Below are 13,131 nucleotides of genomic sequence, written 5' to 3'. Positions count from 1 at the left end.
TGTGTGCATGTAAGTTTTTATGTGCATGTATGTTTTCGTGTGCATGTGTAAGTTTTTTGTGTGTATGTGTGTGTGTGTGTGTGTGTGCGAAAGTTTTATTGTGTGTGTGTGAGTTTTTGTGTGTGTGTGTTAGTTTTTGTGAGTGTGTGTATGTTTTTGTGTGTGTGTAAGTTTTTGTGTACATGTAAGTTATTGTGTGAATGTAAGTTTTTGCGTGTGGGTGTAAGTTTTTGCAAGTGGGTGTAAGTTTTTGTGTGTGTGTGTGTGTGTAAGTTTTTGTGTGTCTAAGATTATGTGAGTGAAAGTCTTGAAGTGTGTGTGTAAGTTTTCGTGTGTGTGTGTGTGTAAGTTTTTGTGTGCATGTAAGTTTTCGTGTGCATGTGTCAGTTTTTGTGTGTGTGTGTGTTTGTATGTGTGTATTTTTTTTTTTGTGTGTATGTTTTTGTGTGTGTGTGTAAGTTTTTTTGCGTGGGTGTAAGTTTTGTGTGTGTGTGTGTGTGTGTAAGTTTTTTTGTGCATGTAAGTTTTTGTGTGAATGTAAGTTTTTGTGTGCATGTAAGTTTTTGCGTGTGGGTCTAAGTTTTTGTGTGTGTGTGTAAGTTTTTGTGTGTCTAAGCGTTTGTGTGTGGGTGTAATTTCTTGTGTGTGTTTGTAAGTTTGTGTGTGTTTGTGTGTGTGTGTAAGTTTTGTGTGTGTGTGTGTGTGTGTGTGTGTGTGTGTGTGTAAGCTTTTGTGTGTGTAAGTTTTGGTGTGTGTGTGTGAGTTTTGGTGTGTGTGTGTTTTTGTTTTTTGTGTGTGTGAGTGTGTATTATTTTTTGGGCATGTTTGTGGGTGTTTTTGTTTTGTTGTTTTTTTGTTTTGTTTTTGTTTTTGTGTTTTTTTTTTAGTTTGTTTTGTTTGTTATTTTTTTGCGATTGTTTTTAATTTTTCGTGTTTCTTTGGGTTTTATATTTTTTTTTGTTTTTGTGTTTGTGTTCGTTTATGTTTGTTTTTTCTTTTTAGTTTTTGTTTTCTTTTTTTTGTTCTTTTTCTTTTGTTAGTTTTTTTGTTTGTTTGTGTGTGTGTGTATGTTTTTGTGTGTGTGTTAGTTTTGGTGTGTGTGTGTAAGTTTGTGTGTGTGTGTGTGTGTGTGTGTGTGTGTTTGTGTGTGTGTGTGTGTGTGTGTTTGTTATTTTTTGTGTGCTTTTTTTTTTTTGTGTGGATGTTTGTTATCGTGTGCCTGTTTAAGTTTTTGTGTGTGTGTGTGTGTGTGTGTGTAAGTTTTTGTGTGTGTAAGTTTTGGCGTGTGTTTGTAAGTTTTCTTGTGTTTGTGTAATTTTTCATGTGTGTGTGTATTTGAGTGTGAGTGTGTATGTTAGTGTTCGTGTGTGTGTGTGTATGTGTTGGTGTTTGTGTGTGTGTATATTTTTTTGTTTTCGTTAATGATTTTGTAAGCGTGTGAAATTTTTTGTTTGAATTTAAGTTCGTGTGCGCAGTTAATTTTTCGTGCGAATCTTTAAGTTTTTTTTGTTTGTGTTTTTGTGTGTGTGTTTGAGTAAGTTTTAGTGTGTGTTTGTAAGTTTTTGTGTGTGTGTAAGTTTGTTTGAGTGAGTGTAAGTTTTAGTGTGTGTATAAGTTTTTGTGTGAATGTAAGTTTTTGTGTGATTTTTAGTTTTTGCGTGTGTGTGTAAGTTTTTGTGTGTGTGTGTGTGTGATAGTGTTTGTGTGTCTTTGATTTTGTGTGTGTAAGTCTTTAAGTGTGTGTGTGTAAGTTTTCGTGTGTGTGTGTGTGTAAGTTTTTGTGTGTGTGTGTGTGTGTGTGTAAGTTTTTTGTGTGTGGGTGTAAGTTTTGGTGTGTGTGTGTTAGCTTTTGTGCGTGTGTTTGTAAGTTTGCGTGTGTGTGTGTAAGTTTTTGTGGGTGTGTTTTAGTTTTTGTGTGTGTGTAAGTTTTTCTGTTCTTGTTATTTTTTGTGTGCTTGTTAGTTTTTGAGTGTGGGTGTAAGTTTGTGTGTGTGTGTGTAAGTTTTTATGTGTCTAAGCTTTTGCGTGTGGATATAAGTTTTTTGTGTGTTTGTGTAAGTTTGTGTGTGTGTAAGTTTTTGTGTGCATGTAAGTTTTTGTGTGTGTAAGTTTTTTGTGTGTGTGTGTGTAAGTTTGTGTGTGTGTGTGTGTGTGTGTGTGTAGTTTTGTGTGTGTGTGTGTGTAAGTTTTCGTGTGTGTGTGTGTGTAAGTTTTGTGTGTGTGTGTGTGTGTAAGTTTTTGTGCGTGTGTGTGTGTGAGTTTTTTTTGTGTTCATGTGTAAGTTTTTGTGTATGTGTGTGTGTTTGTGTAAGTTTTTTTGTGTGTGTAAGTTTTGGCGTGTGTGTCTGTGAGTTTTGTGTGTGTGTGTGTGTGTGTGTGTGTGTGTGTGTGTGTAAGTTATGTGTGTGTGTGTGTGTGTGTAAGTTTTTGTGTGCATGTAAGTTTTTGTGTGCATGTAAGTTTTCGTGTGCATGTGTAAGTTTTTGTGTGTGTGTGTGTGTTTAAGTTTTGTGTGTGTGTGTGTGTAAGTTTTTGTGTGTGTGTGTAAGTTTTCGTGTGTGTGTGTGTAAGTTTTTGTGTGTGTGTGTGTAAGTTTTTGTGTGTGTTTGTAAGTTTTTGTGTGTGTGTGTAATTTTGTGTGTGCATTTAAGTTTTTGTGTGGTTGTTATTTTGTGCGTGTGGGTGTAAGTTTTTGTGTGTGTGTGTGTAAGTTTTTGTGTGTCTAAGCTTTTGCGTGTGGATATATGTTTTTTGTGTGTTTGTGTAAGTTTGTGTGTGTGTGTGTAAGTTTTTGTGTGCATGTAAGTTTTTGTGTGTGTAAGTTTTTTGTGTGTGTGTGTGTAAGTTTTTGTGTGTGTGTGTTTGTGTGTGTGTGTTTTTGTGTGTGTGTAAGTTTTTGTGTGTGTGTGTGTGTGTGTAAGTTTTTGTGCGTGTGTGTGTGAGTTTTTTTTGTGTTCATGTGTAAGTTTTTGTGTGTGTGTGTGTGTGTAAGTTTTTGTGTGTGTGTAAGTTTTGGCGTGTGTGTGTGAGTTTTCGTGTGTGTGTGTGTGTGTGTGTGTGTGTAAGTTTTGTGTGTGTGTGTGTGTGTAAGTTTTTGTGTGCATGTAAGTTTTTGTGTGCATGTAAGTTTTCGTGTGAATGTGTAAGTTTTTGTGTGTGTGTGTGTGTGTGTGTGTGTGTGTGTGTGTGTGTGTAAGTTTTGGCGTGTGTGTGTAAGTTCTCGTGTGTGTGTGTGTAAGCTTTCGTGTGCATGTGTAAGTTTTTGTGTGTGTAAGTTTTGGCGTGTGTGTGTAAGTTTTCGTGTGTGTGTGTAAGTTTGTGAGTGTGTGTGTGTGTAAGTTGTTGTGAGTGTGTGTGTGAGTTTTTTTTGTGTTAATGTGTAAGTTTGTGTGTGTGTGTGTGTGTGTGTTTAAGTTTTTGTGTGTGTGTAAGTTTTGGCGTGTGTGTGTGAGTTTTCGTGTGTTTGTGTGTGTAAGTTTGTGTGTGTGTGTGTGTAAGTTTTTGTGTGCATGTAAGTTTTTGTGTGCATGTAAGTTTTCGTGTGCATGTGTAAGTGTGTGTGTGTGTGTGTGTGTGTGTAAGTTTTTGTGTGTGTAAGTTTTGCGTGTGTGTGTGTAAGTTTTCGTGTGTGTGTGTGTGTGTGTAAGTTTTTTGAGTGTGTGTGTGTGTGTGTTTGTGTTCTGTGCAAGTTTTTGTGCGTGTGTGTGTGAGTTTTTGTGTGTGTAAGTTGCATGTGTGTAAGTTTTCGTGTGTGTGTGTGTGTGTTGTGTGTGTGTGTGTGTTAGTTTTTGTGTTCATGTTAGTTTTTGTGTGCATGTTTGTTTTCTTGTGCATGTTTATGTTTTTTTGTGTGTGTGTTTGTAAGTTTTTGTGTGTGTGTGTGTGTAAGTTTTGGCGTGTGTGTGTAAGTTTTCACGTGTATGCGTTTAAGTTTTCATGTGTGTGTGTGTGTAATTGTGGGTTCGTTTGTGTATGGTTGTGTGCGTGTGTGTTAGTTTGTGTGTGTGTGTATGTTTGTGTGTGCCTGTAGGTTTTTGTGTGCATGTAAGTGTATGAGTGGGGGTCTAAGTTTTTGTGTGTGTGTGTGTAAGTTTTGTGTGTGTAAGATATTTTTTTTGTTTGTATGTTTTGTGTGTTTGTGTGTTTGGGTTTGTGAGTTTGTGTGTGTGTGTAAGTTTTTTGTGTGTGTAAGTTTTTTTTGTGTGTGTGTGTATTAGTTTGTGTGTGTGTGAGTGTGTGTTCGTCTGTGTGTTTTTTTTTATTTTTGTTCTTTTTGTTTTATTTGTTCTTTTTTTGTGTTTTAAGTTTTGTGTGTGTGTGTGTGTGTAAGTTTTTGTGTGTGTGTGTGTGTGAGTTTTTTTTGTGTTCTTTTGTAAGTTTTTGTGTGTGTGTGTGTGTGTGTAAGTTTTTGTGTATGTGTATTTTTTTGTGTGTGTGTGTGAGTTTTCGTGTGTGTGTGTGTGTGTAATTTTTGTGTGTGTTTTTGTGTTAGTTTTTGTTTGCATGTAAGTTTTTGTGTGCATGTAATTTTTAGTGTTCTTGTGTTTTTTTTTGTTTGTGTGTTTGTGTGTAAGTTTTTTTTGTGTGTGTGTGTATTTTTTTGCGTGTGTGTGTAAGTTTTAGAGTGTGTGTGTAATTTTTCGTGTGTGTGTGTAATTTTTTGTGTGTGTGTGTAAGTTTTTGTGTGTGTGTAAGTTTTTGTGTGCATGTATGGGGACCGGTGGAGGGCCTTTGGGACCCCGTTGGTCCTTTGGGAGCTCGATGGGCCTTTGGGGACCGGGGGAGGGCGTTTGGGGATCCGGGGGCCCTTGAGGATTGAGTGGTCTTTTGGGAGCCCGGGGGACCTTTTAGGACCGGGGGAGGGCCTTTGGGAGCCCAGTAGACCTTTGGGGACCGGGGAGGACCTTTGGGGGCCCGGGGGACTCTTGGGGGCCGGTTGGCCGTTTGTGTGCCCGGGGGACCTTTGAGGACCAGGGCTGGGCCTTTGGGGGTCTTAAGGGGGCGGTGGGGGGATCACATTTCAAAATTTTGACTTGTTCGTTTAGTTTTTTTTGCGGCGCATCCCTGCGGCGCATCCTGCGGCGCTTTCCTGCGGTGCCTCCCTGCGGTGCATCCCTTGCGGCGCTTTCATGACCCGTGGCGCATCCCTGCGACACATCCTGCGGCGCTTTCCTGGCCCACAGCGCATCCCGGCGGCGCTTCTCTGGCCCGGGGGACCTTTGGTGGCCGGGGGAGGGCCTTTGGGGCACAGGGCGGGCCTTGGGAGCACAGGGCGGCCCTGGGGGGGCCGGGGGGACAGGTGGGGCCGTGGGGGGCATTGGGGGCCCGGTGGAGGGCCTTTGGGACCCCGTTAGTCCTTTGGGAGCCCGATGGGCCTTTGGGGGGCCCAGGGATGGCCTTTGGGGGTCTGGGTGGGCCTTTGGGGGTGCAGGTGGCCCTTTGGGAGCTTGGGTGGCTTTTGAGGACCGGGGGCTTCCTTCGGGGTTGGGGTATGAGGATTGGAACCCTTTGGGGTTGGGTTAGAGGACCTCACAACACTGTTCAAATGAAGCTTGTGTATTATAACGACCACAGAGTTTCACCATTAAATTCTCTTCTAAAACCTCTTCCTAAAATCTTCTTTTAAAATGTCTCTAACTGTTTCGCCGAAATAGTTCCATAACCTGTCTAAAACAGTTTCGCCCAAATAATCCCTAAACGTAATTCAGCGTGTTCCTTTTGTTTTTGGCATCTCTGCGCTAATGCAATTCAAATTAATAAGAAACCTGATTCCCGCGCTAAAACAATTCATCGCTAAGATGTTTCTTGGTGAATTGTTTCCATGGCCTTTGGCTATTAATATCCTTTGGAGTTCGACCAAAAGAGTTGTTTCCGAGGCAAAGACATTATTGACTTGGATCTATTCCTGGAGAATCGTTTCTATGCGAAAATTTTTAAAGTCTGACAGATGATGTCATTGGTTGATTGATCTGTCAAGAAAGGGGAAATTAATTTGTTGTTTCTAAGGGGAATTATTGATTCACGATAGGTGAATTGAGGTCGACCGCACAGGTGTTCCAATGTCGATGTTGATGTTGTTGTAAGTGCACGCTCTCAGCGAATGTCAAGGTCGATGTTGTTGTTGTTGACACACTTTGATTACGCAATCAATTTCTCAGAAATTCACTTCCCCCTCGAGTCCTAGATCAATAACATTGTTCCCGTTAGAAATCAATGCGCAAGTGCAACCTTCGTTCCGGAGTTATTACATATAGAAACATCAAATAAATTGACCTTGGAAAAAGAGGTCATTGACCGATTACGCAATCATTCTCCCTAGGGAGGCTATGCCCTTATTTGGAGCCCTGTCAGTATTAAAAATGCTGACATGACCACGTGGTCATGTTCGGAGCTTTAGGGTCACTTCTACTCTCAATAGTAATCGAAACTTTTAAAAACGGAATTTTGATGTCAATAAATGTATCAAAAGAATGGGCTTATAATGCTGATTCTAAATATATAAATTTTATTAAGTTGAGTATTACTCATCAAAGGCTACGAGCCTGAGAAAATTTACTTGATTTTTTAAGGAGGGGGGAAACATCCCCTACAAGTGAAAGAGTTTTAATGAAAATCACGCCGTCAGATTCAGCGTATCAGAAAACCCTATTACATAGGTTTCTAGCTCATATCTGCAAAAATCTGCAACTTTGTATTTTCGCCAGAAGAAAAATATACGAATATAGAAGTTCGTTACGTAATTTAATTTGTAAATCACGTCAGAACCAAATTTAGAGACAGCCATTTAGCAAAAGAAAAGTAAAGTTTTTATGCAAATTTTGTTTACTTATTCAATGACGGTGAGTCAAAATAAAAGCTGCATTAGCTAAAGAACGATCAGAAATTAAATAAAAAAGACAAGTTTTTTAAACTGAAAGTAAGGAGCGACATTAAAACTTAAAACGAACAGAAATTATTCCGTATATGAAAGGGGGTGTCCCCTCCTCAACGCCTCGCTCTTTACCTTAAAGTTTGAATCTGTCTCACAACTTTATTTTTTAAAACAATAAAAAACTTTAGCGTAAAGAGCGAGGCGTTGAGGAGGGGACAGCCCCTTTCATAGACGGAATAATTTCTGTTCGTTTTAAGTTTTAATGTCGCTCTTTACTTTCAGTTTAAAAAACTTATTTTTTTATTTAATTTTGGACAAGGTCAAACACTATCACATAGATACCATTTTTCGTTTCAATCATGTGAATGTCAACGGTAATTCCTTTCAAACTTATTTATTCTAGATTACAGGATTTTATTTAGTTATTAAATTAAAAAAAAAACAAGTTTTTTCAACTGACAGTAAGGAGCAACGTTAAAATTTAAAACGAACAGAAATTATTACGTATATAATGGAGATTACTCCTCCTCAACACCTCACTCTTTACACTAATTTTTTTGTATATTTAAAAAAAAGCTTCTTTTTGTTCTAATTAAACGAACATAGTGTCTTAGGAGTCGTTCTGAAGGAATTGGGACAAAATCCAAACTTTAGCGTAAAGAGCTAAATCATATAGTTGTGTCCAAATGTAATTTTTTATAAATAAACACTAAGTCACTTCAGCAGCAATTACGCAAGATACGCATTACACAGTACCCAAGCATTCCTCATGTCAAGAATCAGAACAACAATTGAATTTAGTAAAATATCGAGTCTTCTGAAGCGCTTAAATTTTTTTTTTGCAATAAGATAATTGGTTTGTAAGCCAGGCTTAGTAGTGTTGGTAGCCAGCCACCTAGTTTTCTAATTCTTCAGCCACCCCTGGGATTGAGAATATATCTTTGTTCATGCTTCTTTTTCTGAGCATAGAAAGAAGCATTGTAGTTGTTAGATCAATGACAAGTAGGAAACTTATATTTAAAATATAGTGGCTATTTTGCTGAAAATAGTAGCACAGCTGGCTTGTTTGTTAGAATAACGCATACAGTTTCTGAAAAGTATATAAGGGTAAAAATTCAAATTGAATTTCAACATGAAAGGACCACTAATGCATGATAAACACATTCCCTTTTTAAGGAAAGGTTTTAATGATTGCCCTGAGCTTATTCACGAGAATTTACTAACTGATCAGATTAAATTTCCACTTTAGCTATTCTGTTAGATACGTAATACAAAGTAGCACATGAAATCCACCGATTTCTCATCCAATTACGAAATATTTCCAGTTGGAAAGCACATTCGATTGTATCCTAAGTCTTGATAACACTGGAATTTCATTAAATCGTAGTATGAAGTGTTATTGGACATATTTTTCTAAGTTTCTTAGTTCAGGGAAAATCTAATTACATTTTTTCTTAGAGCGATGGTGATTGAAAGCCGCGATGTTTGGTATGCTGATGACGGTGGATTGACAAAGGAATTATGTGAAGAAAAACAAGAAAGCCATGACGAACAACCTGAAATTGTAGAGCCTTGTTGTGCTTGCGATGAAGCGAAGTACGAGGTAAGCGGTATTTGGTCTTGCGAAGTAAAAAAAAAATTCAGATTTTGATACCTCTTAAGGTTTTGATAGCCCTGGGAGCTTCAGCTTGATAACTTAAACTGTTGCTGGGATATTCCTAATACACTCCTTTGACAACCCGCAAGAATATAGTATGTTTAACTAATACCCTAACAGTCCCCTCTCCGTTCTCTGAAAGTTTAACTAATAATCCCTTACCATTAGTAATAATAATAGGCACAACAGCAGCAGTAATAGTAGGAGCAATAGAGGTTGTGGTAGTGATAGCAGTAGTAGTAATAGCAATCAGTATTCACAATTAGTGGCAGTAATACTATTCACATTGCGTATTTTTGGTCTAGTTCAGAATCCTCTCCTCATGCCCTGATGATTTCATCTTAATACTTTAAGCTGTTTCCGAGATACTACCGATACGTCCTGCTGATAACTTGCATACACATAACGTGTTTTGATTTAGCCCAACAGCCCCTTAACAGACCCTGAATATCTTAATTCCTTCAACGAGCAATAGTTGTATATGTGTCTATTTATGTTTTTTTGTTGAAAATGGCTCCATTTTTTTTCTTTTCTTTTTGCAAATTGGCATTCTAGAATTTTCCGGCCTAAAAAATACAATCTACACAGTTCACGAGTTTGAGAAAATTCGTTAAGAGTCTTAATTTTGGCAAAATAAAATATCATGAGTAACGTTATATTTTTGAGCACATTTTAAGAGCATACATAAGGAAACTAAAGGAAAGAGAGCAGAATAGGGAAAACCCATGGACAAAATGTTTGTTGCCCCCTTGTTGGCTGCCTGCTAATAGATTTGACCCATAATAAGGAAAATATGAGTTCTAATTTGTTACTGAGTAACCCTTAACCAGTTTTCCACTAAATTTTTCTCTATATGATTTTGTTGGAGCAAAAAAAAAAAATCAAATTCTTCATAGTTAATGAATGGTAAGTAAATAACGATCCTTGTCAATAACGAAAGTATAAGAGCCTAACTATTGATAAACTCAGTCAAAGAATCAGCTTTTTATGGTGGATCCTTAATATGAATTAGTTTATTAGTAATTAGTACAGTCATTAGAACACAAGAAAGTTCGTATAATTATAGAAAACACAAGGAAAACAACTTAATAAGGGGCAATTTCGGTAAGAACATGCAGTCCACTTTTGCTTACATTGCAAGAGTACCCATGAGCTGATATATGAAGCCACTATAATCAGAAATATTTCCCTTGAACGGAATGCTGGGAATTTCTGTATTTTCCCCCTGAACGAATATGTTTTGTGTTTTAGTATCATCTTTTTCTCCAGGAGTGATTGTATTTATCTAGTTGTCACTTTGAAAAAGATTTAATATTTTACAGTTACGAAGTATAAAGGTGTGAAATATATTTGCCTTTGGTATTCAAAATTAAATAAAAATGTTGAATTGAAAATTTTTATTTGATTTTCTTATTCTTAGTTTTAATGTTTTACTTTGAACAAACTACATTGATAATGCATTTTTTGTTTATAAACACTGAGCTTAAAAGCAATAAATATTTTGGTGTTTGATAACCAAGTTAAAAATTGTCGATATTGTTAAAAAATATCCATCCAACGCTACGGCATTGCTCAACAGAACTAAATGCTGGGAGTTTATATGTAAGTTTTTGTAAGTAGGCTATTGTTTTGTGTATTTTCTGTAATTACTTACTTTTTAAATTTTTATACGCTTTTATTTTAACTGACATACTTTTTCCGTTGCCTTTAGAAAATTGTTTGTCTCTAAGCTTCATTAAATAAAATAAAACAAGTTTTTTCAACTGAAAGTAAGGATCAGCATTAAAACTTAAAACAAATAGAAACTATTACGTAATTGACGGGGGTTGCCCCCTCCTCAACATCTCACTCATCACGCTACAGTTTTTGGCATTTTAAAAAAGTTACTTATTATTCTAATTAAACTATCCTTGTGATTCGGGAGTACTTTTTAAGGATTTGGTACAAAATTTAAACTTTAGCGTAAAGAGCGAGATGTTGAGGAGGGGACAACCCTCCCCCTCATATGTGTAATAATTTCCGTCCATTTTAAATATTAATGTTGCTCCTTACTTTCAGTTGAAAAAAACTTGTTTCTTTCTGATTGTGTTTTTAAATAACGCCAGGATACCTGGCTCCACCTCCACGGAGAAATCCCCCTACCCACAGAATTATCCTCTGGGCAATTCAATCCTGGCGAAAATTTACAGCGGACAATTACCCTTAACATCTCCAGGCGTAAAATTCAATCGGTAAAGAGAAAGCAAGACATATAAAGAAATTTCGTATATGAATTCTGGAAAATTCACCCAGCGTAAAATATCCTCTGAAAACTTCACCCCCTGGAAACTATCCTCTCTATTGAAAATTATCCCAGAAGAAAATTTGTCCTCCCCACCCGAAAATGTATGCATACTTCCCAATAACAAATGAAACAATGGACGAATTTTATAACCTTTCCCCAGGGGCTGTAGGGGGTCATATCTCCTTCAAAAAGGGCTTATTCGATTGGAAATTGAAAGCGCTAGTGCCCCATTTACTATTCGAAAGTGATTTGAGGGCAACTAACGCCCCTCTCAAGCTCACCATTTCCCCAAAAATATCCAATCAAAACATTGATATATACATTTTGTTCAACGTAGTTGAAAGTTACGGAAATTAGGTCTTTGCCAGCGTTGTCGTAGAAATTTCAAAAAGGCTCATTCAATTGGGAATTGAGAGGGCTAGTGGCCTTATTAATAGTCAAAAGCGATCGAAGGGTGAATGCCCCCAAATACCCATCCTTTCCTCAAACATTTCCGATCAAAATTTTGATATAGCAATTTTGTTGAACGTAGTTGCAGGGTCCGGAAATTATGTTTTTGAGTATGACAACCAACGACAGCCCTCTGGGCTAAGGTTGTAAATTATGCCCTGGGGGCATATAATGTCTTATAGAAAGTTTTGTCGTAGAAACTTCAGAAAGGGCTCTTTCGATTGGAAATTGAGACGGCTATTACCCTTTTTAATAGTCGAAAGTAATCAGAGGGAGAATCGGCCCCCCACGCCCATCATTTCCCCAAACATTTCCGATCAACATTTTGATATGGTCATTTTGTTCAACGTAGTTGAAAGGTCTGGAAATTATGTATTTAAGGATGACAACCCTCTCCCCATAGCCCTCATGACAAGGGTCGTAAGTTATGCCCTTGGGGCATATAACGTTTCTATAGAAAGTTTTGTCGTAGAAGCTTCAAAAAGGGCTCATTCGATTGGAAATTGAGAGGACTAGTGCCTTTTTTATTAGTCAAAATTGATAAGAGGGCAAATGACTCCCTCCATGCCTATCATTTCCCTAGACACTTGCAATCAAAATTTCAATATAGCCATTTTGTTAAGCCTATCAGAAAGGTCTGGAAATTATGTCTTAGAGAATAATAAATGCCCCAGCCCTCAGGGCAAGGGTTGTAAGTTATGCCCTGGGGACATATAAGCTTTTTATAGAAAATGTGGTCATATAAACTTCAAAGGGAGCTCATTGGATTGGTAGGCTAATCAGACGCTCTAGTGCTCTTTTTAAGAGTCAAAGTGATCAGAGGCCAGCTACCCTCTCCCCCCTACACACACGAAGTATTGTCCCGAAATGCGTTTAACAGAAACTTTGAGATAGCCATTCAATTCAAAATAGGCTAAATATCATATAACAAGGCTTTTTGGGTTGAAACAAACCCCAGAGATTAGGGGCAAGGGTTTTAAGTTATGCCTAGGGGGTATTAAAGGTTCTTATGGAAGGGATAGTTGTTTAACTTCAGAAGCGGATGAGTCTTTCTTCTTGAAAAATATAAATATGTCAATATAAAACGAACAGAAATTAATCAAAAAAACACTTTTTCCACAAAATAAGTTTTTAATAAAAAAGTAGAGCACTATTAAACAGAATATTAACAAATCTAAAATGAAATTATCCTCTCTTAAAATATCTACCCAAAAACAATGTAAATAAATAGATGAAACCTAATGTAAGCAGATATTCATATAGTTCAAACTCAAAACGAGCAGAAATTAATCCGAGTGGAGCTCTTAGGATTATGCCTTATAAAAGCTATAATATGTTTTGTACTTTACTTTTAAATGTTTTCACTTTTATAACTTTAAGATAACAAAATTAATTAATATTTTAAGAAATAAATATCAGCATATGTATATTAAACAGACAATGCACATTTTCTTTTTCAAGTAAATTCATTTGAATTTTTTTCGTCGATGAATTTTAGGTTTGTTTGTCGATGAATTTGAATTTTGGTTTGTCGATGAATTTTATGCTTATGTTAGAATGTAAGCACGGGCCAAGAAATAAGTGACGTCATTTTCCGAAGTCTCAAGGCTAAATTTGGGATTTCTACAACCTAAGATTGTAAACTTTTGTAATTGTCCACCAAGCCTATTTAACAAGACTACATTGAAGGTTACGAAGATGTCAATTGATTACTTTAATTATTGCGAACAACCATTTCTTAAGCCATTTGTACATTGAAATGTGTTTTTAGCATATTTTCGGCTACAGCGTTACTTTTTTCATTCATTTTTTAGTTTCCACAGATCTTTGAGAATTAAGAGGTTGCTGGCTTCACTTATATCGCTAAAA

At 36.9% G+C, this 13,131-nt stretch overlaps 1 protein-coding gene across 2 annotated transcripts in view; it reads left to right on the top strand.

Annotated features, from left to right (window-relative positions):
- The window catches only part of LOC148952085 (spondin-1-like), a 185,168-nt gene that overhangs the window by 95,042 nt on the left and 76,995 nt on the right, over positions 1–13,131 (top strand). For both annotated transcript variants that reach the window (XM_089089526.1, XM_089089525.1), the window contains exon 4: positions 8,330–8,474. In XM_089089526.1, the coding sequence (XP_088945652.1) occupies positions 8,330–8,474 (145 nt within the window). The remainder of the gene's footprint in view (positions 1–8,329; positions 8,475–13,131) is intronic.

This window comes from Artemia sp. Qi Xiang Cuo, chromosome 5 (assembly GCF_049724085.1).
Source record: "Artemia sp. Qi Xiang Cuo chromosome 5, ASM4972408v1, whole genome shotgun sequence".
In the NCBI taxonomy this organism is placed as follows: domain Eukaryota; kingdom Metazoa; phylum Arthropoda; class Branchiopoda; order Anostraca; family Artemiidae; genus Artemia; species Artemia sp. Qi Xiang Cuo.
This window is presented reverse-complemented; position numbering and strand designations above follow the sequence as displayed.